The sequence below is a fragment of the Canis aureus genome, chromosome 24 (genome assembly GCF_053574225.1).
Source record: "Canis aureus isolate CA01 chromosome 24, VMU_Caureus_v.1.0, whole genome shotgun sequence".
Taxonomy (NCBI): Eukaryota; Metazoa; Chordata; class Mammalia; order Carnivora; family Canidae; genus Canis; species Canis aureus.
Genome location: NC_135634.1, coordinates 8647113 through 8673708, shown reverse-complemented (window position 1 = coordinate 8673708; position 26596 = coordinate 8647113). Strand labels below are relative to the sequence as shown.

The following is a 26596-nucleotide window of genomic DNA, read 5'->3' as shown; positions in this document are numbered from 1 at the left end:
GCACTCTACCACGGATACAGGAAGTGACACAAAAGAATAAAGGAGATTTGATGAAATAAATCTGCCTAGTTTCCATATATATGTCTTTGATCTAACTTTAAAGATACTCAAACCCGAAAGCCCAAATCATCGGTCCAAACTTTAACCTCGAAGGTAAACAACTATTATGATGACGCCTTAGAAAAAAATCTAAAGGCAGCACTAAAGGGTGCCTGGAGGGTGCAGTGGGTTAAGTGACCGACTCTTGATTTCAGCTCAAGTCATGATCTCAGGGTCGAGGGATCAGGCTCAGCAGGGAATCAGCTTGAGATTCTCCCTCCCTCTCCCTCCACAGGCCCCCAGCTCTCTGTCTCCAATAAATAGTAGTGCTGCTCAAAGGCAGCACTAAATGTGTATTTTATATTTGTGAATATTTTACAGTGTTTAAATCACTTTTATCAATGTTATCTAGTCTAGATAATGAAAGTTGCATTCAGAGGTTAAATAATAGTGTATAACTTATTTTCCTTATATATTATTTCAACATTTCTAAGTTATACACTACATATATATATATATATACACACACACACACACACATATATATATACTTATAATTTCCTTTGTATGCACTAAGTTAAGCAAAGTTATAGATAGTGATTCTAAGACTTTCTTCTTTTTGGTCCCAGATTTGATGTCTCTTCTAAATCTGATTTCATTTGTTTTCCTATTAAGCCTGCCATTCGTGGGTTTTGTTGTGGTCTTTTACCATTTTCAGAGTTGAATTTTTCTTCTCATAAACATAGCCTTCTCTGCTCTTGTTTTCCTCTTTATAGTTTACATTATCTATTGGAAGTTAATATTCCTACTCTCTAACGTTTCCTTTATTTTTAAGATGTTGAGAGACAGAAAGAGAGAGTACAAGCAGGGGGGAAGGAAGAAGCAGGCTCCCCGCTAAGCAGGGAGCCCACCGTGGGGCTTGATCTCAGTACCCTGGGGATCGTGACCAGAGCTGAAGGCAGATGCTTAACTGACTGAGCTACCTGGGGAGGCCCTTAATGTTTCCTTTTAAAAAGCTTTACCAAAAAAAAAAAAAAAAAAATCTTTATGACATGAGTGCCCAAAATACATTTTATTTCAATCCTATTTCCTTTTAGAAAACAGAACACACATATACCCCCCCCCCCAAAGAAAGTACTGCCCTCCTTGATAGTAAAAATTTGCCTTAGAATAAAAGTTAAATTGTTCAGGACCACCATGGGGCTAGACCACCTGCTTATCGTTTCCTAAGAGATACCTGACTATATAGCCTAACTGGTACTCCTAACACGCAGACAAAAATATGAGTGCTTTTGTCTTTACAGCTCTCATGGAAATTAGGGAGGCTAGGGAGAGTCAGAGGTTTGTCTGTATGATCTTCCTGAATCATCCCTTTTAAAAACTTGTTTTATCTTCAGTTGAATGTTAAATTATCACTAGCAGGTACAGTAGCATCTGGAATCTGCAGCACAATAAAAGCTCTCCTAGCTACACAGAGAACCGATTAAACAAACAAATCTTGAGATTCTCAAACAGGTGGAAGTAATAAATACCATTCCATCAGCTTCAGAAGTGATGAGGACAATGCATCAGCTCTGGCTTTCTTTATGGTGGTTAAGAGCCTCATGCATTGGGGAAATTGAGAGGATGAAAATAAGAGAAAAGAAAAAAAATAGACAATTATTTCCACGTAACCATCACTTCCACAGCTCCCCCCCCCAATTCATTTAAAATCACTGCTGTGAGAGAAATTCAGGTACTAATCTTGATTTCACAACTTACCACTCTTCTGTGTAGTTCTTTATTTAATAACAAATACCCATGGAAACATATTTAGAGGGGCACCTGGGTGGCTCAGTGGTTGAGCATCTGCCTTTGGCTCAGGATGCGATCCTGGGGTCCTGGGATCAAGTTCCGCGTGAGGCTGCCACAAGGAGCCTGCTTCTCCCTCTGCCTGTGTCTCTACCTCTCTGTGTCTCTTGTGAATAAATAAAATCTTTTTTTAAAAAAAAGAAACATATTTAGATATCTATTAATCACTCACTCTCTGACAGAGTCCAACGTTACTATGTAATTTTGAGTTGTACCCCCAACTTTTCTATGGAAATTTCCCAACATGTAAAACAGAATAATACAATCACTCTCTATGGACTCATGACCCAGGTTCAACAATGATCACAGCCAGGGCACTTGGGCGGCCCAGTCAATAATGCAGCTGACTCTTGATTTCAGCTCAGGTCATGATCTCAGGGTTGTGAGAGCGAGGTCTGCATAGGGCTCCTCACTGGGGATGGAGCCTGCTTAAGATTCTCTCTCTCCTAACTGCCCCTCCCACCTGTACACATGCTCTCTCTCTAAAAAAAAACAATTATCATAGCTAATCTCGTTTCATCTGTTCCATATTTCATTTTGCCGAGTGTCCTGTCAGTGTTCAGATTTCCCTGATTGTACCTGGATGCCATATCCCTTAGGTGTCATGTATTCCACTTTTCTCTCTCCTTTTTATTTTCACCTAAACTTCCCCCCCCCCATAATCTTTTATATTTAGATGTTCAAACCCTTAGAAATGAGTTGAAAGAATAAATCAATCAATGTTGCTTACCCTTCATCTCCAGTCACCAGTCAACATTTGGCCTCATTTATTTTCTCTCTCCCATAGGAATTTTTGACGAATCATTCAAAAATTAACTTGCAGACATCATGACACTTTGCTCCTAAATTCCTTGTCAAGTATCTCCTATGGACAAGAACATGCTCCTACATAACTACAGTAACATGATCCCAGTAAGAAAATGAACACTTATTTATAATAACTAATGTTAACAGAATTTTTAAATTTAACATTTTTAAATTTCCCTCATGGTCCCAATAATGTCTTTCATAGGTTCAAATACTGCATTTGATTTTCTGTCTCTTTGGTTTCTTTTAATCTAGAACTGTCCTCGGGCCCTCTTTGGTTTCTGTTTTTTGAAGAGTCCAGGTCAGTTGGCTTAAGAATGCCCCACATTCTGAGTTTTTCTGATGATTTCCTCATGATTAGGTCCAGGTTACACATTTTTGGAAGGAAAGTACAGAGGTAATGTTTGTGTACTTCTGTACATAATGACAGCTTGTACTATCATGTTCAGTTTGGTGACTTGGCTGAGAGGTGGTGTCAGGCAGATCTCTCCTCCATAAAGGAACATTGCTTGCCTTGTAATGTTATACAAGGTCAGTGCAGGAGGGCAGGGATGGGAAGTGGGATGTGACATTGTGAGGCCCCATATAATGATCCTGTTACTCACCGACCTTTCCCCCAATGATCTTTACATTCATTGCTGACCCTGAATCAAGTATTACATTAGGAATCGCAGAATGTTGATTCTTCTCATTATGTAATTTCTTCTTTATTTACTTTGTGCATTGTCTTGTAAAGAGGAGCTTTCTTTCCCCTTCCCTTTTAATAATCTTTAACATCATTATTCTTTATGATGCCCAAATTGTCCCATATTTGGCCAGTAGATAGCCCTTCGAGTTGGCACCTATGTCTTTATCTACACAAACCTTAAAAATATTGTTTTTATTTTCTAATTAGCAAAGAAATACTTCACTGTGGAATATTTTTACACAGAAAACTTCAAAAAGGGGAGGTTCCCATATTTCCATATCTAAAAATAATTATTAACATCTTGATCTTCTTTCCAGGAGATAGAAAGATAGATAGATAGGTGAGTATATAGGTAGGTAAATAGAATTTTTTAAATCTGATGTTTTGTTACATAAAAACAGAAACATAATATAGAGCAAACCAAGTTTTCATCAAACTTATTTCCAAAGCAATTATTTCCCACTTCATGAAATATCTTGCTATGACATTATTTTTACAGATTATTACATAAATATTCACCTGGATGTATCATAATTTACTTCACCAATGCACTATAGTTAAGCATTTACTTTGTACCAACTTCTTTGTCAGCAAGATTTTACATGTGCTGATCATTTATTATTTTTAAAGATTTTATTTATTTATTCATGAGAGACACAGAGAGAAAGGGAGGCAGAGACACAGGCAGAGGGAGAAGCAGGCTCCCCGCCGGGAGCCCGATGCGGGACTCGATCCCAGGACTCCAGGATCACGTCCTGGGCCAAAGGCAGGTGCTAAACCACTGAGCCACCCAGAGATCCCCCAGCATGTGCTGATCATTTAGAGATACTTTGTTATGAATTATATTTTTGTATCCTTGTTAATATTATCTCCTTACTGAACATGTAAATTTCTTTTTAATTTTATGACAAAGTCTAACACGAAAGCCTAATAAATTTTTAGAAATTTTTCTAGTCACACGTCCATCTTTTACTTTCTACTTTCTGCCTCTGATGATACATTTACAATAGTCTCTCCCATCCCAAGTTTATGTAAATATTCATCTTTGTCCTATTACCTTGTACTTCCCAATCATCTAATATTTTTTTATTTTGGTATTCTTGTATTGGTTAAGGATCTAACTGGATTTTTTTCCACATAGAAACCTGGTTATCCCAATCACATTAACTGAATACTTTGTCAATTCCCCATTGTTTTAAAACATTTTTCATTACATACTAAATGATAACAAATAATTAGGCCTGTTATTGGACTTTGTTTTGTTGTACTAATCTTGATGTGTAAATTCCTCATTATCTTTTTTCCAGTATTTTCTTATTTTTTAAATTATATTCAATAGTTGTGAATCTTCCCTTTATACAATTTATACCTTATTTTCTTATTTGTTTGAGGAGACATTTCTGAACAACACCACATAAAAGGATTTTTTTAAGTAGGCTCCACCTCCAACATGAGGCTTGAACTGATGACACCGACACCAAGAGTCACACATGCTCTATGGACTGAGCCAGGCAGGTGCCCCAAGGATATTCTTTTCTAGATGTCTTTCATTCTTCCCCTGGTGGGCTAAAATTGGTTGTTCCAATAAATTTTCTTTTCAGGAGTGCTAAGCACTAAACAATGGGGTTGGCATATATTATCTCTCCTTAACCTTTATAACAATCTTATGAAGTAAATATTTTCTCTAGTTCTTAAAGAAAAACCTTCAAGAAATTAAATAATTTGTCCAAATTTACACAGCTTGGATGCTGTGCTGCCCAAATTTTACCTCGGATCTACACAGAGTCATGCTACATAGGTGTTACATACTTTGCAAGCTCTTGTGTGTCTGAGAAAGACCTTCTATTGTCTTCATACATTAGCAGTTTGGCTGGTTGAGAATTACTGGATTACAGTCCCTTCCCCCAGATGTGTATAATTCAAATATGTTTCAGTTATAAATGGGCTTAATTACACTTAGCAGAAAACTCCAGTAACAGTGTCTTTTAAAAATTTATATATTACATATAAAAATACAGAGGTATGATGGACCCAGGTCAACAAGGGATCCAGGTAGCTACCACCTTTCTTAGTAAGAGGCTTCCATTCCTTTATTCCTCCATTCTGTGCCTCCTGGTGGGCACAGAATGCCACTGCAGTTCCAGCTTCTACATGGTGGAAGAGGCAAGAGAGCTTTGAAAATGTAGTTTTATGGTTGGCACATTGCCGCACCCGACAAAAAGGAACTCAGGAAATTGGAGTATTTAATTAACAGTTTTTGTACCAGTCTTACCAGTATATGTCTAAGTACTGAGTTTATCTTTTTATTATCACTTTCATTTAGTCTTCAATTCAGAAATATGTGCTATTGTATCTGTAATCACTTCTTCAGTTATATTTACTATGGTTTTATTTGGTTATATTTATTATCACATTTGTCTTCTAGATTACTCTTTGATTTTCTGTATTGTGATTCTATTCATCTCTATCTCTAATGGGCTTTTAAAGTCCAACATTTTTTTTATATTCTTTTTTAAAATAGATCTCATTTAGCTCCTTTTAAAATTCTTTTCTGCTTCTTAGTCAATTCCCTTCATATTTAAGACTATTTTTTTTTACCTCATCACATGGAGAGGAATTTTCAAGAAAAACAGTTAAATATATAGAAAAAAAGAAAAATAATAACAAATATCTGTAGATCTACCACCTGGATGGAGCTATAGTTGTTGACATTTTTTCATATTTGTTTTGTTAGCTTAAAATTCAACCTGTCCTTAACTCTGGCATTCCCAATACCTTTACTATACTGCTCTTTTCTCTTTTCCAGAACCCTTACCACCTTCTAATATAATATACAATTTCCTTATACTTTACATCTGTTTCCCTACCTCTGGCATACAAGTTTCATGAAGTCAGGATCTTTATTTTGTTCACTAATTTTTCTCAAGTACCTAGAAGACTCCCTTAAATATAGTAGGCACTCAATATTTATTGAAAGAATAAATGAAGGAAAAGTATATTTTTGTATCTATTCATGCTTATATATAGAATTAGTCCATTTCTTTTAACCGCTTTCTGTACTCCATTATCAGCAAATATAGCTAACATTTATAAAGTGCTTACTGTGTTCCAACACTATTCAAATGGCTTTACATTTCTCATATAATGCTCAGATAGACTTGTGAGATAAGACTGTTAGTAACCCCTGTGCTAAAGATGAAGAAATTAATACCAGTGAGTGGATACAAAATCAATAAACAGGACTTGGTTGCGTTTCTATGTACTAACAACAAAATGTCTAAAGAATAAATAAAGAAAACAATCCTGTTCAAAGTAGTACCAAAAATAATAAAGTATTTGGGAATAAATTTAACCAAGTTGGTGAAAGATCTGTATATTGAAAATTATAAGATTTTGATGAAAGAAATTGATGACACAAGTGGGAAGATATTCCTTGTTCATAAATTGAATGAATTAATATTGTTAAAATGGCCATACTATCCAAAGTTATCTATAGGTTCAATACAATCTCTATCAAAATTCCAGTGACATTTTTCACAGAAATAGTAGAAAAAACAATCCTAAATTTTCTGTGGAACCACAAAAGACCCCACCCCCAAAAGCCAAAACAGTCCTGAGAAAGAAGAAGAAAGCTGGTAGGGCACCTGGGTAGATCAGTTGGTGAAGTGTCTGCCTTCAGCTCAGGTCATAATCCCAGGGTCCTGGGATGGAGTCTTGCATCAGCCTCCCTGCTCAGGGAAGAGTCTGCTTCTCCCTCTCCCTCTGCCCCTTCCCCCACTTGTGTGCACGCTCTCTTGCTCTCTCTGTCAAATAAATACATAAAATCTTAAGAAAAAAAAGAAAAGAACAAACCTGGAGGCATCATACTTCCTGATTCCAAGCTATAGTACATAGTGATCAAAGTAGTATGGTACTTGCACAAAAACAGGCAGAGACTGATGCAACAGAATTGATAGCCCTGAAATAAGCCCATACATATATAGTCAACTAATATTGGACTAGGGAACTAAGAATACTTGACAAAGAAAGGACAGTCTCTCTGATAAGTGGAGCCAGGACAAGTGGATAAGCCCATGAGAAGGATGAAACTAGACACCATCTTACACCACTCACGAAAAGTAGTTCAGAATGGACTAAAGACTGACATGTAAAAACTGAAACCATAAAACCCCTAGAAGAAAACACAGGGGAAAAGCTCCTTGACATTGATCTTGGCAACAATTTTTTGGTATAGGCCACCTAAAGCACAAGCAACCAAAGCAAAAATTAATAAGGGAGACTACATCAAACTACAAAGCTCTGTTAGAGGGCCACTCAAGGGATCCCTGGGTGGCGCAGTGGTTTAGCGCCTGCCTTTGGCCCAGGGCGCGATCCTGGAGATCCGGGATCGAATCCCACGTCAGGCTCCCGGTGCATGGAGCCTGCTTCTCCCTCTGCCTGTGTCTCTGCCTCTCCCTCTGCCTGTGTCTCTGCCTCTCTCTCTCTCTCTGTGTGACTATCATAAATTAAAAAAAAAAAAAAGAGGGCCACTCAAGAGGGTTACATTGGAAGAACGTGAACTCACCTCTTCCCATAGACACCAAACCTACACTTACAGAGAGAGCAATTCCTCCTGAAGAACGGCGGGCTGACTAAACAGCTTCTGCACCACAAATGATGAGAAACCACACCGGAAGGAGAAGAGAGGTAGACACATGGTGACAATACAGAAGAGAGGTATCACTAAGGGTCCTGCATGCAGACTTGCCTGCCCTCAGCACAGTGAAAAACACGGCAGTTTAAAGGGCAACTATACTATATGTAGAGGAAGTCCATTTAGTAATGCAAGTATCTGAGACACAAGTGGGGAAATGCTGTAACTCTCTCCAATCAGAGGTACCAGTGAATGCCATTTTTTAAATTTTCCTTTTCACCATGATAGTGTGCAGTCAAGAGTCCACAAGCTCTAGCCAGACTGCTAGGGCTGCCCTTGTACACCCCAGGCCCCTGACCACAGCAGCCCCAGCTGTCCCATGAAGGCAGCCTCATCACAGCATGTTCTGGGCATCCCCCCACCCCCACCCAGCCTCTGCCCAACCCAGCTGTCCTGCCAAGGAGGCCCAGGTGCTGCATACCCCCAGCCCCCACTGGACTATGCCTCCTTTAGCTCCAGCCATCCCACCAGGGTGGCCCACACCTGCTCCAGCTTTACCTGTCCCACAAGGCAGCCCTGGCACAGCACTACACAGGACCCCTCATATGGACCACAGCCAATATAGCCACCCCACTAAGGCAGCCCCACATTGATGTGCCCCAGGACACTCTGGCTCATGTCCCCGCAGGCCCCAGCCACCCTGCCATGACAGTCCTGGTGCAATGTGCCCCTCAAGTCCCTCCAGCCTACAACTGACCTAGCCAACCTGCCAGGGTGCCCACGCTCACTTGCTCCAGCTCCACACATCCTGTTAGGGCATCCCCTGTGAGGTGTACCCTAGGGCCCACCAGCCTGCACCTACTTCAGCTCCAGCCATCCCATCAAGGCAACACCAGTGCAGCACACCCCAGGACTTCCCAGCCCATGCTGCTTCTGCCTGCCCTACCAAGCTGCCAAGCACACATAATCTACACAGAGGACTCTCCTTCACAAAGCCATTTCTTCACGACTGTGAGAAGTAGGTGTTCACCTAATTCATAGGAACAAACACAGAAAGTCAAACAAAATGAGGAGACAGAAAAATATGTTCCAAACCAAAGAACAAGAAAAGTCCCAAGAAAAAAAAGCTCTAATGAAATGGAGCTTCAGAGTTCAGAGTCATGATCACATAAGGATACTCAAAAATCAGACAAAAAGTTCAGAGTCATGATCACATAAGGATACTCAAAAATCAGAAGAGAAATGGAGGAACACAGTGAGAAGTTTAAGAGGGTTAGAAAATATAAGAAAGAGCAGAACAGAGCTGAAGAATAAAATAACTGAAAAACACACTAAAGAGCATCAATAGCATTTTGGATCATTGATCTGGAAGAACAGTGGAAAGCACTCAATCAGAATAGCAAAAGGAAAATGAAATTTTAGAATAAGAATAGTTTAAGGGACATCTGGGACATCAGGTGTACTAACATTCACATTCTAAGGGTTCCAGAAAGAGAACAGAGAGACAAAGGGGCAGAAAACTGATTTGAAGAAATAACGGATGAAAACTTCCCTAGCCTGAGGAAGAAAACAGACATCCAGATCCAGGAAGCAAAGACCCCCAAAAAGATGAAACCAAAGAGATACACACTATGACATGACATAATGAAAATGGCAAAAGCTAAAGAGATCATCTTAAAAGCAGCAAGAGAAAAACAGTCACATACGAGGGAGCTGCCATAAGACTACCAGCTGATTTCTCAGTACAAATTTTGCAGACCAGAAGAGAGTTGCAGGAAACAGTGTTGACGAGGAAAAATGTATAAACAAGAATACTCTACCTGGCAAGGTGACCATTCAGAATTGAAACAGAAATAGTTCCCACAGCAGCAAAAACTAAAGGTGTTTATCACCACTAAACTGGCCTTACAAGAAATTGCATAGGCTCTTCCTTAAGTCAAAAAGAAAAGGTAATAACTAGAGGTATGGGGGGAGGGGGAACCCTCTCACTGGTAAAGGTAAATATATGGTAAAGGGCACTTTTAAAAGCTAAAGGTTAAAAGGAAAAAATACTACAGATTAAAAGCCAAAAATAGTAAAACCAATTATGACTATAATAAGGGAGTTAAGAGATTCATAAAATAAAAAGATGAAAACATGACATCAAAACATAAAATGTGTGTGGGGGGACCAAAAATGTAGTGCTTTTAGATTGTGTCAGAACTTAACTGATTAAGGACACCTGGGTGGCTCAGTGGTTGAGTGTCTGCCTTCACCTCAGGGTGTGATCCCGGGGTCCCAGGATCAAGTCCCACATCAGGCCCCCCCTTAGGGAGCCTGCTTCTCCCTCTATGTCTTTGCCTCTCCCTCTTCTGTCACTCATGAATAAACAAATAAAATCTTTTTTAAAAAGTAGATTGCTATATATACAGGCCAATATATATGAACCTCTTGATAACTAAACAAAAAACCCACAATAGAAACATAAAAAATAAAGAGAAAGGCCCCCAAACATAACACTAAAGAAAACAATCAGCAACAAGAGACCAAAAAGAAATAGAGAACACAAAAACAACCAGAAAACAAATTTTTAAATGGCAATAAGTCCATACCTATCAACAATTACTTTAAAGGTAAATGGATTAAATGCTCTAATAAAAAGAAACAGCGTGGCTGAATGGATTAAAAAAATCTATATGCTGCCGACAAGAGACTCACTTCAGATCCAATCACACACAGACTGAAAGTGAAGAGATGGAAAAAGGTATTCCATGCCAATGGAAAAGAAAAGAAAGTTGGAATAGCAATACTCATACCACACAAAACTAGTTTGACTGGAGGTACTTGGATGGCTCAGTTGGTTGACCATCTGACTCTTGATCTCAATTCAGGTCATGATCTCAGTGTCCTGGGATCAAGCCTCACATCAAGACCTACCTGTTATTTTTTATCTTTTTGATAATGGCCAAAGTGCCTAGTGTGAGCTGATGTCTCATTGTGGTTTTGATTTGCATTTCCCTGATGATTAGTGCTGTTGAGCTCCTTTCCATATGACTGTTGGTCACCTGTATGTCTTCTTTAGAGAAATGTCTGTTCCTATCTTCTGCCCATTTTTAAATCGGGTATTTTGAGCAGCCTGGGTGGCTCAGCGGTTTAGTACCACCTTCAGCCCAGGGCTTGATCCTGGAGACCCGGGATCGAATCCCACATCGGGCTCCCGGTGCATGGAGCCTGCTTCTCCCTCTGCCTGTGTCTCTGCCTCTCTCTCTCTCTCTCTCTGTGTCTCATGAATAAATAAATTAATTAAATAATTAATAATAAATAAATAAATACAATCTTAAAAAAAGAAAAAGATTGTAAGAAAAGACAATACATAATAATAAGGGAGTCAATCCAAGAAGGGGATAGAACATTTGTAGATATTCATGCACCCAACAGAGAATAAGACTTAAGTCCTATCAAGCATCTTTTCTGATAACAATGGTATGAAACTAGAAATCAGTTAAGAGAAGTAGAAAAAACACAAACTCTTGGAGACTAAATAACCTGCTACTAAACAACCAATGTGTCAATGGACACACCAATAAGAAAATCAAAAAGTACCCTGAGACAAAGTAAAACGGAAACACAATTTTCCAAATTTATGGGATATAGCAATAGCTGTTCTAAGAGGGATGTTCATAGTGATACAGACCTACTTCAAGAAATAAGAAAAATCCCAAATAAACAATCTAACTTTACACCTAAAGGGACTAGAAAAAAAAGAAAAAACAAGGCCTAAAGTTAGTAGAAGGAAAGAAATAATAAAGATCAGAGAAGAAATACAGACTTAAAAAGGACCATAGAAAAGATCAATGAAATAGCTGGTTTTTTGAAAAGACAGACAAAATCAATAATCTTTATAAAGAAAAAAGACTCATCAAGAAAAAAAAAAAAGACCCAAATAAATAAAACAAGAAACTAAAGAGAAGTTACAACTGACATCACAGAAATACAAACTATAAGAGACTACCACAAACAATTATTTGCCAACAAATTGAAAAAACAGTTTTCCACTGGACAAAGAAATGGATAAAATCCTAGAAACACACAAGAAGAAAACGGACAAATTCCTAGAAACACACAACCTTCCAAGACTGAAATATGAAAAAATAGGAAATCTGAATAGATCAATTACACGTAATGAAATTGATTCAATAATTTTAGAACTCCCAAAAAACAAAAGTCCAGGACTAGAGAGCTTTACAGGTGAATTTTACTAGACATTTAAAGAAGAGTTAATCCCTACCCTTCTCAAATTATTCCAAAAAAAACTGAAGGGGAAAAAAAAAAAAAAACTGAAGGGGAAGTAACGATTCCAAACTCAATTTATGAGGCCAGCATTACCCTCATACTAAAATCAGATAAAGACACCACAAAAGAAATAAAATTTCAGGCCAATATCCTTGATGGACATAGATGCAAAGATCCTCGACAAAATATTAGCAAACCAAATTCAACATAAAGGATCAAATTGCATGATCATGTGGGATTTATTCCAGGGATGCAACGATGGCACACCACCTGCAGATCAGTCAATGTGATATATTACATTAACAAAACAAAGGATAAAAATCATATGAACATCTAAATAGTTGCAGAAAAAGCACTTGACAAAAATCAATGTCCATTTTTACCCTCCTGGCCACTAGGCACCATGACAGCTAGCCTGTGTAGCCCAAGGAAGGTCCTTCAGGCATTTGTCTAGATAACCCTCCTTGGGGTCCTAGCCATGAGGCCAAGAACTCAGCTGGAAGTGGAGGCCTGTATGTAGGTCCTGGAGGGAGATCATGCTGTGGGATTGTCCAGACCCATGGAAGGAAGGGGGGTTCAGGGGAGCAGCAGGGGGAGCTTATAGCAGGAGAACCAAAATGTAGGTGGCTCTTGTCTCCAGCGCTTGCCCTGGGTGGTACAATACCCACTTATTAAAAACTCCCAACAAAGTGGGTATAGAAGGAATGTACCTCAAAAAAAAAAAAAAGGAATGTACCTCAATCAACCTAACAGAGGCTATATATGACAAATCCACAGCTAACATCATGCTAAATGGTGAAAAGCTAAAAGCCTTTCCTCTAAGATCAGGAACAAGGTAAGGATCCCCACTCTTGCCATTTTTATTCAACATAGTACTGAAACCCCTAGCTACAGCAATCAGACAAGTAAAAGAAAAGGCTTGATTCAAATTGGTAAGGAAGAAGTAAAACTGTCATTATTTGCAGATGACATGACACTATATACAGAAAACCCTAAAGACTCCACCAAAAACCTATTAGAACTAATAAATGAATTCAGTAAAGTTCCAGAATAGAAAATTAGTATATATAGAACTTGGTTTGCATTTCTATATACTAATGAGCTATCAGAAAGAGAAAGGAAGAAAAAAAACTTATTTAATTAAACTGCATCCTCCCCCCTCCCCCCCCCAAAAAAAACAAAACAAACTGGAGATAAATTTAACGTAGTAGGTTAAAGTAGGTTTCAGTACTCTGAAAACTGTAAGAATATTTATTGGGGCGGGGCACCGGGGTGACTAAGTTGGTTAAGCATCTGCCTTCGGCTCAGGTCACAATCCCAGGTCCTGGGATCAAGCCCTACATCAGGCTCCCTGCTCAATGGGGTGCCCCCTTCTCCCTCTCCCTCTGCTGTTCCCCATTTGTGCTCTCTCACTCTCTGTCAAATAAATAAACATTTTTTTAAAGATTTTATTTATTTATTCATAGAGACAGAGAGAGAGAGGAGCGGGCAGAGACACAGGCAGAGGGAGAAGCAGGCATCATACAGAGAGCCTGACGTGGGACTCGATCCAGGGTCTCCAGGATCATGCCCTGGGCTGCAGGCGGCGCTAAACTGCTGCACCACCAGGGCTGCCCCAAATAAACATTTTTTAAAAAGAATATTTTTGATGAAAGAAATGGAAGATAACACAAATAAATGGAAACATATACTCACAGATTGGAAGAATCAATATTGTCAAAATGTCCATACTACCCAGATTCAATGCATTCCCCATCAAAATACCAATAACATTTTTCACAGAATTAGAACAAATAATACTAAAATTTCTATGGAACAACAAAAGACCCCAAATAACCAAAGCAATCCTGAGAAAGAAAAACAATGTGGAGGTAATATGCTCCCTGATTTCAAACTACAAGCTATAGTTATCAGGACAGTATAGTACTGGCACAAAATAGACACATAGGTCTATTTTGAAAATAGAAAGAGAGCCCAGAAATAAACCCACATTTATATGGTCCATTAACCTATAACAAAGGAGGCTAGATATACAATGGAGAAAAGACAGCCTCTTCAATAAATGGTGCTGGAAAAACTGGACAGCCATATGCAAAAGAATGAAACTGGGCCACTTTCTTACACCATACACAAACTCAAAATATCAAAATAACTCAAATACATTTTAAAACTTGAATGTAACACCTGAAACCATAAAAATGCTAAAAGAAAATATAGGTAGTAAGCTCTTTGACATTGCTCCTAGTAATATTTTTTTGGACTAGTCTCCCAAGGCAAGGGCAACAAAAGCTAGAACAAACAAATATAATTACATCAAACTAAAAAGGTTTTGCACAGTGAAGGAAACAAAATAAGAAGGCAACCTACTGAATGGGAGAAGTTATTTTCAAGTCATACATCCAGTAAAGGGTTAATATCCAAAGTATATTAAGAACTTACACGTGGAACTCGATCCCGGGTCTCCAGGATCAGGCCCTGGGCTGAAGGTGGTGCTAAACCGCTGAGCCACCCAGGCTGCCCAAAATATACAATTTAAAAATGGGCAGAAGATAGGAACAGACATTTCTCTAAAGAAGACATACAGATGGCCAACAGTCATATCTAATCATCAAGGAAATGCAAATCAAAACCACAATGAGACATCAGCTCACACTAGGCAGACTGGCGATTATCAAAAAGATAAAAAAATAACAAGAGTTGATAAGGATGTGGATAAAAGGGTCCCTCATACACTGCTGGTGGGCATGTAAATTGGTGCAGCTATTATGGAAAAAAAGTATGGAGGTTCCTCAAAAAATTAAAAATAGAAGTACCATATGATCCAGCCATTCCACTTCTGGGTATTTATCTCAAGAAAACAAATACCAACTTGAAGAGATATCTGCACCCCTGTGTTCACTGCAGCATTATTTACAATAGCCCAGATATGAAAGCAATCTAAGTGTGCATCAATAGATGGATAACAAAGATGTGTTGTATATATGAAATATGACTTAGCCATAAAAAGAATAAAATCTTGCCATTTTGACAACGTGGGTGGACCAGAGGGCATTATGCTAAGTGAGATAAGTCAAACAGAGAAAGACAAACACAACATGACTTCACTCATATGTGGAATCTAAAAAACAAAACACATGTTATGTGTCAATGACATTTCATTAAAGCTGGAAAAAACAAAGACTCATGAGTTGCACAGCTGGATTAAGTCCTAGACTTCCGGTCCCAGAGCTGACTATAAAATAAACTACATTTATTTGTCCTTTTCTCTAGTGACATTTAGTTTGTTTGCAATTTCCCTACCATGAGCAGGTTTCGGAGACCATCAGTGTGCCTATCTCCCTTTGCATTTATACAACAGTGCCTGAGGGTATATACATCAAGTAGAATAGTGATGGACTTCTTTTTTGTTTGTTCTTTGAAAGCAGAGCCCATGTTATTTAAAGTTTTTCTTCTTCCCTGCAGAAAATTTTTTTCTTCGATAGAATATATGTTCCATGAAGGCAGGAATTTTTGTTTTGTTCATTGCTCTATTCTGAGCAAACAGAAGAATATCAAGCACATGAGAGATATTCAATAAATATCTGCTGGATATATATGAATGATTCTTGAATATTAGGCTCCGTTGCCTTAATTATGCAAACTCCTTTTATACAGCCCCAAACTGTGTGAGGAGAATTTCTAGTTACTCATCTTTGTACATTGAGAATTTTACCCAAACCTTGGATTTACCTCCCAAAGGAGACAGAAAGAGAGTATTCTTCTTGGATTCCAGCACTTTCTCTGATGTTATTGGTATTCTCCTCAAGGACTTTAAACTGGGGTGGGGGGCGGGGGTGGGGGTGGGTAAGGAATAAGTTAAGTTCTATGACTCAACAGCCTGAAGAGAATGGGGTGGGAGCCACAGCAAATGACCTGGGACATTCTCCCCCAAGTCTGGTGTGGCTTGACCTTCTTGGCGCTGCCAAACACCGTGCCAAGGTTCAGCCTTGCCCTTGCAGAGATGGAGCTCAACCTCTGCCGGCCCCATGGACACTATCAAGCCCCAGCGGCTAAGAAGACTTCAGCGAAGAGTTCCCAGACTGTCCTACCACTCCCTCTTGCCGTTCCCCTTGCTGCCTCTCAAGTAGGGCATGTTCATCAGATCCAAAACCAGACTCAGCCCTCGAGTGCCAGTGTGGTCCCGTTCCACGTTATCTGGAAGAACTTCCTTCCTCTTTCATGTGAATAGCTCCCTTCTGTAGAATCTAGCCACAGTACTGGTTTCCTCTGTTTCTATTGTTGGTCAATTCTGTGGTGCTCAGAATGGGAAAAAGAACCAGAAGCACACCTACCTCTGTGCTAACTTGTCTTCAACTGTGTTTTCCAACATGTCATAAGTCAGTTACAGACAACAGAACAGTGGTTGAATAGGAAAACTGTCATTTAGGCTCTTTTCTGACTGCTGCTTCTATGTGAAAGCAACTGCATCTTTGATTCTAATTTTTAAACCTCTTTTTAGTGTAACTACTGGGTGGTGGAAATGGCACATCCCATGTCTTCACGTGTAAAACACAGGAATGGTTTTCTTGTGCTCTGATGGAAGAGGACTTTGGAGGGGGTGGCTGTACCCCTTTTTTGCTCTTGTCTATTTTCTACAGCCCATTCATTGTTTTACAACTAACTCTCTTTAGGTGAATAATCTTCTGTTTGCTTTTGTGCTTACTCAACTGAGAGGACAACTGAGCAGACATCTCGTAGAAAGCTCCTGGAATTAATAAATCCAGCAACTATTTAGTGATTTAGGCCTACAAGGTGCCAGAACTTCTCTCAGAAGCTGAAGAGAAAACATTTTCCCATTTCAGAACTTAAGACACATCTCATCTCACAGAGCTTACCTCCTAGTAAAATAAATAGATAATAGGTAAGCATCTGTCAGGTGGTGCTAATGTAAGGGAGAAAAAAAGCCAGAGTACAGAGCAAAGAATGTTGGAAAGGCATAATGTTAGGAAGCAGAGAAACCCCCTCTCAGACCTGCTGCTTCATCATACCCTTAAGAAGTGTGGAAAAAGAACATTGAAACCTCCTAGCTATATAATCATACCTCAACAAGATTCCCTCGTTAACTGTGAAAAGTGGATGTAGGTGTGTTTGTTCATGAACATGCCTAGTAAGGTAAGACCACTTTGTGTATTATGAAATCTGGACTCTTTGAAGCAAATGTGTAATCCTCTGATCCTAACGTCCTCACTTATAAAATGAAATTGACTGTATCGTAGAGTTATTGTAAAGATCTAATAAGCCAGCATATAAGAAGTGCCAGGCATACAGTCAGCACTTAATAAATGTGGGCTTTCTTTCCTTTCTCTCTCCCCCTTTCCCAGGCTCTTACCTTGATAAAAACAGCCTTCTCCCCAAGCCATAATGATGCAACAGAGATCCTTACAAAAGAACAATTAGAAATTAGATCAGTTTTTCCTTATTGTACTATTTCCTCAATCCATAGAGCTTTTAATCTCTTTAAACAATTTGGAGTAAAGACAATTTCTTATTGGGTTCTTCTAGAGTCTGAATGGGCCTAGAATGGTGCCATAATATAGAAAAGAGTTCATTGAAATGCCATGAGGGAGGGAAGGAACTAGATTGAATTACAAATGTCCTATCATGAGAGCCGGTGAAGAAGGGGCTTTAGACCCTCCAGAGTTGGGTGTTGATGACATCTCTCTCCAACACATCATAATCAGGATAAATATGAATACTTACTAAAAAATCTAATTGAGCACCTGGGTGGCTCAGTCAGTTAAGTGTCTGCCTTTGGCTCAGGTCATGATCTCAGGGTCCTGGGATTGAGTCCCACACCGGGCTCCCTGCTCTGTGGGAGCCTGCTCCTCCCTCCTGCTTGTGGTCTCCCTCACTCTCTGACTCAAATAAATAAATAAAATCTTCAATCAATCAATAAAATAAAAAAAAATCTAAGTCATCCCCTCCTATTGTCCCCAGTGGTACCACATTAATAAAGAAAATACATTCCCTCGTGGTGTGTGTGTGTGTGTGTGTGTGTGTGTATATATATATATCAAAAGAAACATATCATCATTACTGACAAATAATAAAATGTGGCTTGAAATCAAGGTAAACTCAGCCCCTTTAATAAAGGCCATGTACGTGTTTTGGGTTATTTTTTTTTTTTTTCATCAAACAGATCAAAACCAACCTTCCTCTTTCAGAGTCACTCCCACTAGCCTCTTCACTCCGTGTAGAAGTAAAGGCTCTGGAATAGAAATAAGTCATCCCTGTGACCTTGATCAAGATGTCTAACTTCTCAGAGCTTGGTTTCTCGGGCTTGGACTACGGAACTTCTTGTGCATGTCCTGAGATTCTTCTATGAAAACATTCTTCCCCTTTCACTTCTTCCTCTATTTCTATTGCTTCTCTAATCATAAACCACACCTGCAATACTATACCGCTCCAATTCAGCAGGGTGTTCTCCCACTATCCCAATGGCTCTGGGACCATGGTGATGGTGAATCTCCTGGATAGTTGGACAGCCTTTCTAGCAAGTAATTATAAACACACACTGCATTGTATATTCTTACTCTCTGTGAAACATTTATAAGTCCTTATTCATCCTAACCTCCAGAGAGAGGTATTGTTAAGGACTCTCCACAATGAAGAGAGGAGATTTAAAATCCACGTGAGGAAAATCATTAAAAATGTAAAAGGCTAGTAGTTTCTCCAAGTAGGCCTAAGAGAATAAAGATCTGATATGTCACCTACCTGATTATTTTCATATACAGAGACTTGGAATACTACAAACTTTATATTTTGACTTTACTTTGATTTACGACAGTCCTGCTGACCAGGGGCGCTGTGGAGCAAAGGATGACTTGGGATCTAACTACTCACCATTTAGCTAACCTAACTGATCCCCTCTTCTCAACTGCTTGCCATATTTCACTATATTTGCTTGTAAAGTATACCTTCATCCTCACCTCTGTCTTATCATTGCATCACATCAGGAAAGCATCCTCTCACTTCCTCGGAAAGCTCTAGTGCCAAAAAATGGAAAGCTGTTTCTCTTGATGGAAAATTTCATGTTATGTGGAGACATGAATAAAAGAAAAGACAGCTGTCAGCAAGCACCCTTTGAGCCTAACTGAAAACATATAACAATGGTGCCAAAAGGAACTGGAACATTGCAAAGGATGCAACATGTACTAGAGTGTGGTTCTCAGACTTTGGTTGATGTGCAAAGAGTCCAAGAAATTCCAGGGTACTGACATAAAGTTGACAACATTTTTCATATATGGCCTTAAAAACAAAAGGAAAAACTACCCTCTTCTATTGTCATTTCATTTCAAATGGACAATCTCTGTAGTGGAATATTATTCAGACATAAAAAGTAATGAGGTTCTAATATAGGCTACGACATAGATGAACTTTGAAAACATTAGGCCAAGTGAAATAAGCCAGACACAAAAAGACAAATACTGTATGATTCCACTTACATGAGGTATCTAGAGTAGTCAAATACGTAATGATGGAAAGTAAATCAGAGGTTACCAGGGGATGAGGAGTTATCACTTCATGGGTAGTTTCTTGAAATAGATACTGGTGATGGTTGCACAACATCATGTAATTAATGCCACTAAATTGTACACCTAAAAAATGGTTATAATGGTTCAAAAGGGGGACATTTTCACACACACACACACGGTGCAAAGCATAGAGGTAAACAGATCATCCACAGTAGCTTTCATTGATGTAAGAGGAAAGGACAGATGCAGATCCAGGTGAGTTTGTCAGTTCAGCTGTGGAAACAGATATTCCTGGATCATCTGCTGAGAGTGAAAGGGTCTTGGGGTTGGAATCCTATTTCTTCTACCAACTTGGTACTTCTTTGTGCAGGTTTTGGTGTTCCCCGTGATCTGGCCCTGAGTTTATCTAACCAACACATTCACTAATTCAAACCATCCACTTCAGCCAAGCCATTCTCCTCACCAGCTGAGTAGACCACCCAGCTGTCTCTCATCTCTATCTTCTTATTCATGTTGCTAATACTTTCCATTGTTCAGCCACATCCTTCCCATTTTCAAGGCCAGTTCAAGAACCATTTCCACATGGAAGGCATTGTCTCTTCCATAGTTTTCCTACCCCCCTAATCATTCTCAGTGACTTCGCTGGCCTTGAATACCAGCAGCATATAAAATGTTCTTCCTTGTTAGAACTTACCCATAGCAGTGTATTAATTATTGTTTTCCACTTACTAGTCATTTGTAGGCTCCTTCTCTTAATCTTATTTACTAAGCAAGTACTAATAGTTTTCAAGTACCCAGCAAATACTATTATTGTTGATTAGTGAATAATTAACAATTGTTGGTAGTTAAGTAGCCCACGCGTTCCACAGTACTTTCACACATATAATTATGGGATCATTGTTTACCACAGCCTCTTAAATCCCCACAACAAACTTATTAATGAAATATTAGCTCCATTTCAGTGAAAAAGAACCTGAGGTGTTGAAGAATCAAGTGGCTCACGTTAGTTCACATGCTAATTAACAAGTTAATAATTAATATTATATTTAATAACAATTAGAATCAATCTTGTGTATTAAGAAATTTCCTAATATATGTCCAACTGAGAATAAACATAGGAAAAAAGACTTTTTATACAGAAAATGATACATTTATTTTGTTATTTAATAAATGTTTTGTCACACAACCTGAGTCCATTTAGCCATCTTATTTCACAAAACTATTTTCAACTTTAAAAAGTTATTTTCACCTTTAAAAAGTTAACAAGTAATACATATTTGTCATGGAAACATGAGAAAATAAGTCAGGGGGAGAAAGTCCATAATCCCACTATCTAAAGTCAACAACTACCAACAGATATCTTTTCACACATTTGTCTCTAAGTCTATGTAGACCCCCTTTCTTTGAATAGAAAATGGAATTTTTGTGTAGTCAACAACTACCAACAGATATCTTTTCACACATTTGTCTCTAAGTCTATGTAGACCCCCTTTCTTTGAATAGAAAATGGAATTTTTGTGTAGAGAGATAGATAGCTTTGCTAATAGGCTTTTTAACTTAATGATGGGAATTGATATATTTGTATGTCAAATACATCTATGGTCCCATTAATGACAGCATGACTTGTAAGCTAATCCTCTATTTTTATATGTTTAAGTTGGCTCACATTTCTTCTATCATATAAAAAAGCTCTGTGATGAACATTCCTCTCCCTTCATGTACTTGTCCAATTATTGCCTCAGGATGAATTCCTAAAAGTAGGACTTACAGGTCAATGATAAACTATTTTTGAAATTTTTTTTCATGAAATAGAGGTGATAAGACAGATTTAGGGGGCATGCTAAGTTTTTAGTATTCTGTTGTACTCAAAACTTTCTTAAACCTGATAAAACTGTTTTTTAAATATTTCCAAAGAATTTAAATAGGTGGTTTCAACATCCCAGCCCCTTCAAACTATAAAAACATATAGGTAAAAAGCACAGAAATCTAACATTGATTTGGAAGACACAACATATCCTAATTTCAATAACATTTTTATTATATCTTTAATAAAATGAGAAAAGCAGGAAGAAAGATGAACCCACATTTGTAAAAACGATCTCCTCCAATTTTTAAAAACTTTTTATTTTTCTGATTCAAAAAATACATATTCGTTATGGAAAATTTGGAAAATACAGAGAATAAGGAAAATAGAATTTCCCAGAATCCAACAATACTTCAGATAGCCTTACAGTTTTATGACTTTCTCCACGTGTACTTTTTAACAATTAGCCATTTTTCTTCTCACCTCACCCGACCCCCCAGAAAAAAGGGGAAGACAGGTCCTTGAGGGTCACGGCGGGTGACGTTCGCCGCACCACTTCATCCTGGCTGAAGGCTTCCCTTCTTGCTGAGCTGTGCCCTGTTTCCCTTCTTACTTCCCAGATTGCTACACAAGTGCACAAGCCACCATCCCCACCACCACCACCAAAGCAGGGCCAAGGCTCCTCTGCCTCTAGAACTCCCAACAGGAGAACTCACAAAGTCAACCTCCAGCTGCCTGCTTCATTTCAGAGCCAGGCTTCTCCCCAGTAACACCTTGAAGATTTATCTCCGCTGATCAACATCTGAAGCAGCAACGAATACCTCGTAAAATATATACAACATTTAAAGTTTAGCAAGTTCTCTCACACACATTTAACCTCTGCGAGAGTCTTCTGAAGTGGACAGAGCAGACATCCCCATGTAACAGAAAAGGAAACTTAGGTGCAGAGGAGCTGAGCAAAAGGCCAAAGGGAAGTGAGTGGCAGAGCTTGGATTTGAAGCCATAAATTGACTCCAACGTCAGAGAGCTCCTGACCTAGCCATTACTAACAAACCATTCTTAAGACTGGCAAGTAGAAATTAAGAGCCAGAGGGATCTTCAATAAATCACCTAATCTAATCCCTTCTTAGTAGCTATAGATAAGGAAAATAAGTCCCAGAGAAGCTAGGTGATTGCTGAAAGTCACCAGCTTTCGTGATGAAGAGGATCTAAAGGCACAATCTTCAGACTCCCAGGCCAGTGCTCACTCCAGTCGTCCCTAGAGAGATGTTCTTTAATAAGCTGGTCTCTCATCCGGTGTCTTCTGGTTAGCCAAATGTCAACCAGGAATTAAAATCCTAAAAGTGTAGAATGTTAGAGCCAGAAGGGACCTTAAAGACCGCCCAGGCCAACCCACTCGCTTTACAGATAAGGAATCTAAGGTTCAACATCCCACGGATTTGATGTTCAATTCTATGCACTTTTCCTTCCACTTGTCATATCACTTCCCTTTTAAGTAGTTAAAAACAAAATCTGGCCAAAGATTTTACTTCCTTCTTTGACACTCAGCGTGCCACAGGCCACGGATCAGCAAAATCAAAGTGAAACTAAATGGGACTTGAATTCAGAAGATACTCAGTTTGTAACAGATGTACCCGCCAGGACTGTGTCACAAAATACCCAAGTTCTGCTGATTTCTAATCAGGCTCCCCCACTCTCCACCCTCCCTCCCTAATCAGAGAGGCCTGTTGAAATCCATGTGTTTTAGGAAAGGGTGCCAATGACCCTTTGGAAGTCACCACCCCTTTAATCTGTAAAAATGTAGCAATACTGTTTTTGCTAAAGGCTTGACTCCACCAATCAGCCAGGAATCCTAATTAAACTGGCAGCACATCACCGGGGCTGTCACAGTTCCCTGACCCCAATGGATTGAGACCCTGCTCCCACCATCTTTGTGTACCACCCAGATCAGCTCCTGAATGTAGCCTCCTCGATTGTTCTGTAGCAGTTCCACGGTTCTATGGCTAGCCTTACTTCTCTAAGGAGATGGAAAGCTCTTTGAGGGCAAGAGGCTCCTTCTATGGCCCCTCGCTTCAAGGAACTTGAGGAAGGATACACAAAACCGTGTGCAAAACCCAGCGCAGTCACAGAGGTGTAAACAGGAAGCCAAGGAGCCCAGAGGGCGAGCACCTACCGGCGGGGAGGGGTAGCTGCTGGGCAAAGTGACAGATCCGAGTCTTAAAGGGCTAGTGGAATCAGTCGGGCAAAGGTAGGCGGGAGGCAAGCCAGGCAGGCGGGCCAGCGTCAGCAGAAGCAAGGAGAGAAACAGTTCAACGTAGCATCTAGTGCAAAGCGGGGGCTGTGGGCATGAGGCTGTCGCGGTGGGCCACAGGGAGGCGGCAGGCGGCGGCAGCGGCGGCAGGCGGCGGGCCCGCGCACCTCCCGCTGCCCCGTGCCGGGAGCGCCGCTTACGCAACTCGCGAATTTGGGCGCCCGAGGCGAGGCTCCGCTAATGACCTCCCGCCGGGGCCGCGCCAGCCCCTCCCCGTGCACCTGTGCACCTTCGCAGCTGCCAAAGCAAACGCGGGGCTGCCTGATTCCGCTCGATTCTCCACGCGGGCGCGCCCCCCGCCCCGGCCCCGGCCCCCGCCCCGGCCCCGGCCCCGGCCCCCGCCCCGGCCCCTCGGTTCTCCGCTCTGCTTTAAAACGCCTGTGGACGCACCGTGGCGGGCGCTGCGCCAGCGGCCGGCCCGCGGCGCTCTCTGCGGTCCCCGCCGGGCTCCCGAAGAAGACTCCCTGCGGGCCTCCGGGCCCCGGCGGGGAGGCTGCGGGGGCTGCGGGGCTGCGGGCTGCGGGCTGCGGGCTGCGGGCGGCGACGGCTCCCTCCGCGGCTGGCCCGGGGCCCGGGGTCCGGCTCGGCGGCCGGGCAGGGGCCGTGCCCTCTGGGGCTTGCGCAAGGCGCCGCGCCGACACCGTCCCCCCGGGAAAGCGCAGCGTGGAACCCACGGGACGGGCCGCGGCCGCGCGGGCACCGGGGGCGGCGCGGGCTCCCCCGCAGCAGGCTCGGGCCGGGGCCGGGGCCGGGGCCGGGGCCGGGGCCGGGGCCGGGCGGACGCGGTGGCGGTGGCGGTGGCGGTGGCGGTGGCGGGGCGCGGGGCGCGGGCCGGGGCGGCTCGGGGCCGGGCTCGCTCGGCGGGGGTCCGCGGGCGCCCAGGCCGCTGTCATTACCTGGCCAGCGTAGTTTTCCCCGAGCCCGGGAGGCCTCGCAGGAGGTAGAGGTGTTTCCTGAAGCTGTGGCGGCGCGGAGGTGTCCCACGCGGGGGCGGCGGGGCTGGCGGCCGAGGCTGCTGCTGCTGCTGCTGGAGGCTCAGCCTCCCAAAGGATTCAAGGAAACTCTCCTCCATGGGGTGGGGGCTGGCTGCGAGGGCCCCGGGCTCCCTCCCCGAAGTCACGGTCTCGGCCAAAGCTGTTGTTTTTGTGGCTCTCCGGCCATGTGATAGATGGAGGGGCGGCGCTCGGAGCCCAGCCCCTCCTTCCCGCCCCACCGAACCGCGCCGCGTGGGAGGGGGCGTCCCCACCTGGAGAGCCGCGGACGCTGGGAGACCTGGGCGCGCCCCGCACCCCGCCCCGCGCCCCGCACCCCGCGCCCCGCGCCCGGCACCCCGCCCCGCGCCCCCGCCCCGCGACCCGCTCCCTCGCCTCTGGCCGCCCTGAGCCCACACGGGAGAGGCCCTGCCCGGTGGGACCCTGGGACGCTTCCCTGGGCCTCCGGCCTCGGCCTCGGCCTCGGCAGTCAGGCCCTCTGCCACAGCCCTTCTCCACCCCACCCCCGACTGGCCCAGACCTTGAAAGTGAAATCATTTTGGTCGACGATTAAACAACTGTGAACAGCATTCTGAATAGTAACAGTAAAGTCCATTGTCTCCCCCATTTATGAGCACCAATATCTGGCTAGTGTCCCGGCGGCCAACACGCTGTCCCAGGGCCTGTAACGTTTCGTTTCTTGTTTTTTTTTTTTTTAATCCTTCTTTAGCCTGCCAAAAATATTCTTAGAAAGCTTTGTTGCCTCTACATAACTTTAAATCTCATCATCAGAAAAATGCACCCCTTAAAACTCAGATTGATCTGGCCACAGCTACAGAAACTAGGTCTCCTGAGAAGAACTATACTGCCCAGGTACTTGCTCTGCTGCCACCTGAAAAGATACGGCCTCTCTGGAACTCTTTCAGCTCCCCAGGGAAAGGAGCAGTCTACTAAAATCATTTATAGAGAAGTATCCAGAATTAAGTTCTAAGTTCCAGGAACTGATGAGCTCCAGTTGGTTGATCACCACAGCACTCTCCAATATTTCACACTCAAGGGTGTGATAGAGCGATCCTATTTTCTGAACCAAAATTCAAGATGCATGGACAGAAAGAGACAATATTGAAAATACCATGCTGGAAAAATCCAGCGTATATGTGGCTTTGGCTGTAATAATTAACTGTAAAGTAAATACATTTTGTTTCTGGCAGCTAAGGTATGAACATTTTGAAAAGGAATTGTGAAGAGAAGCAATTTCCTTCTGAAACAAAATCCAGAGATTTCACAATAAACTTTGGAAAGAAGGACTCACGTAGGGAGGGAGGGGTCTGTGCTGAGAATTGCACCTTCCCCCCTGGGATTCCCCTGGAGAGGTGGGGCAGGGAGATGACCTGCTATCCCTTGAAAATCCCTTCCCAGAATCAGAGGAAGGATCTTGGCACTGCTGAGAAAACTAGAATTTCAAAAGCTTCTCTCTATATTAGGGCAAAACCATAAGGAACAGATAACACGCATGACTCATAAAAATAGTGATGCTTTAATATGGGTATCCTCTACTTCTATGTATTCTATATACTTCTTATAAGAGTTTTTGCCCACCCTCAAATTACTACCTTTTTCATTCTAGACTTGCACTGTACGATACAGGCTTTTGAACGCTTGAAATGTGGCTAGTGCAAATTGAGATTAAAATACACACACATGAA

At 41.4% G+C, this 26596-nt stretch overlaps 1 protein-coding gene and 1 non-coding gene across 5 annotated transcripts in view; both read right to left on the bottom strand.

The window, feature by feature from the left end:
* The window catches only part of N4BP2L1 (NEDD4 binding protein 2 like 1), a 33447-nt gene extending 8225 nt beyond the window's left edge, over nt 1–25222 (bottom strand). For 2 of the 4 annotated variants that reach the window (XM_077868179.1, XM_077868180.1), the window contains exon 1: nt 24816–25222. In XM_077868179.1, the coding sequence (XP_077724305.1) occupies nt 24816–24991 (176 nt within the window). In that variant the 5' untranslated portion in view covers nt 24992–25222. Of the gene's footprint in view, nt 1–17658; nt 17708–24815 lie in introns of those variants that run through there. The other 2 variants (XM_077868178.1, XM_077868181.1) reach the window with 2 other exon arrangements.
* On the bottom strand, nt 16642–16770 carry LOC144296674 (small nucleolar RNA SNORA16B/SNORA16A family). Its single transcript, XR_013363684.1, has one exon. It is a non-coding gene; the product is annotated as a small nucleolar RNA SNORA16B/SNORA16A family (small nucleolar RNA).
* Nucleotides 25223–26596: the final 1374 nt, after the last annotated feature.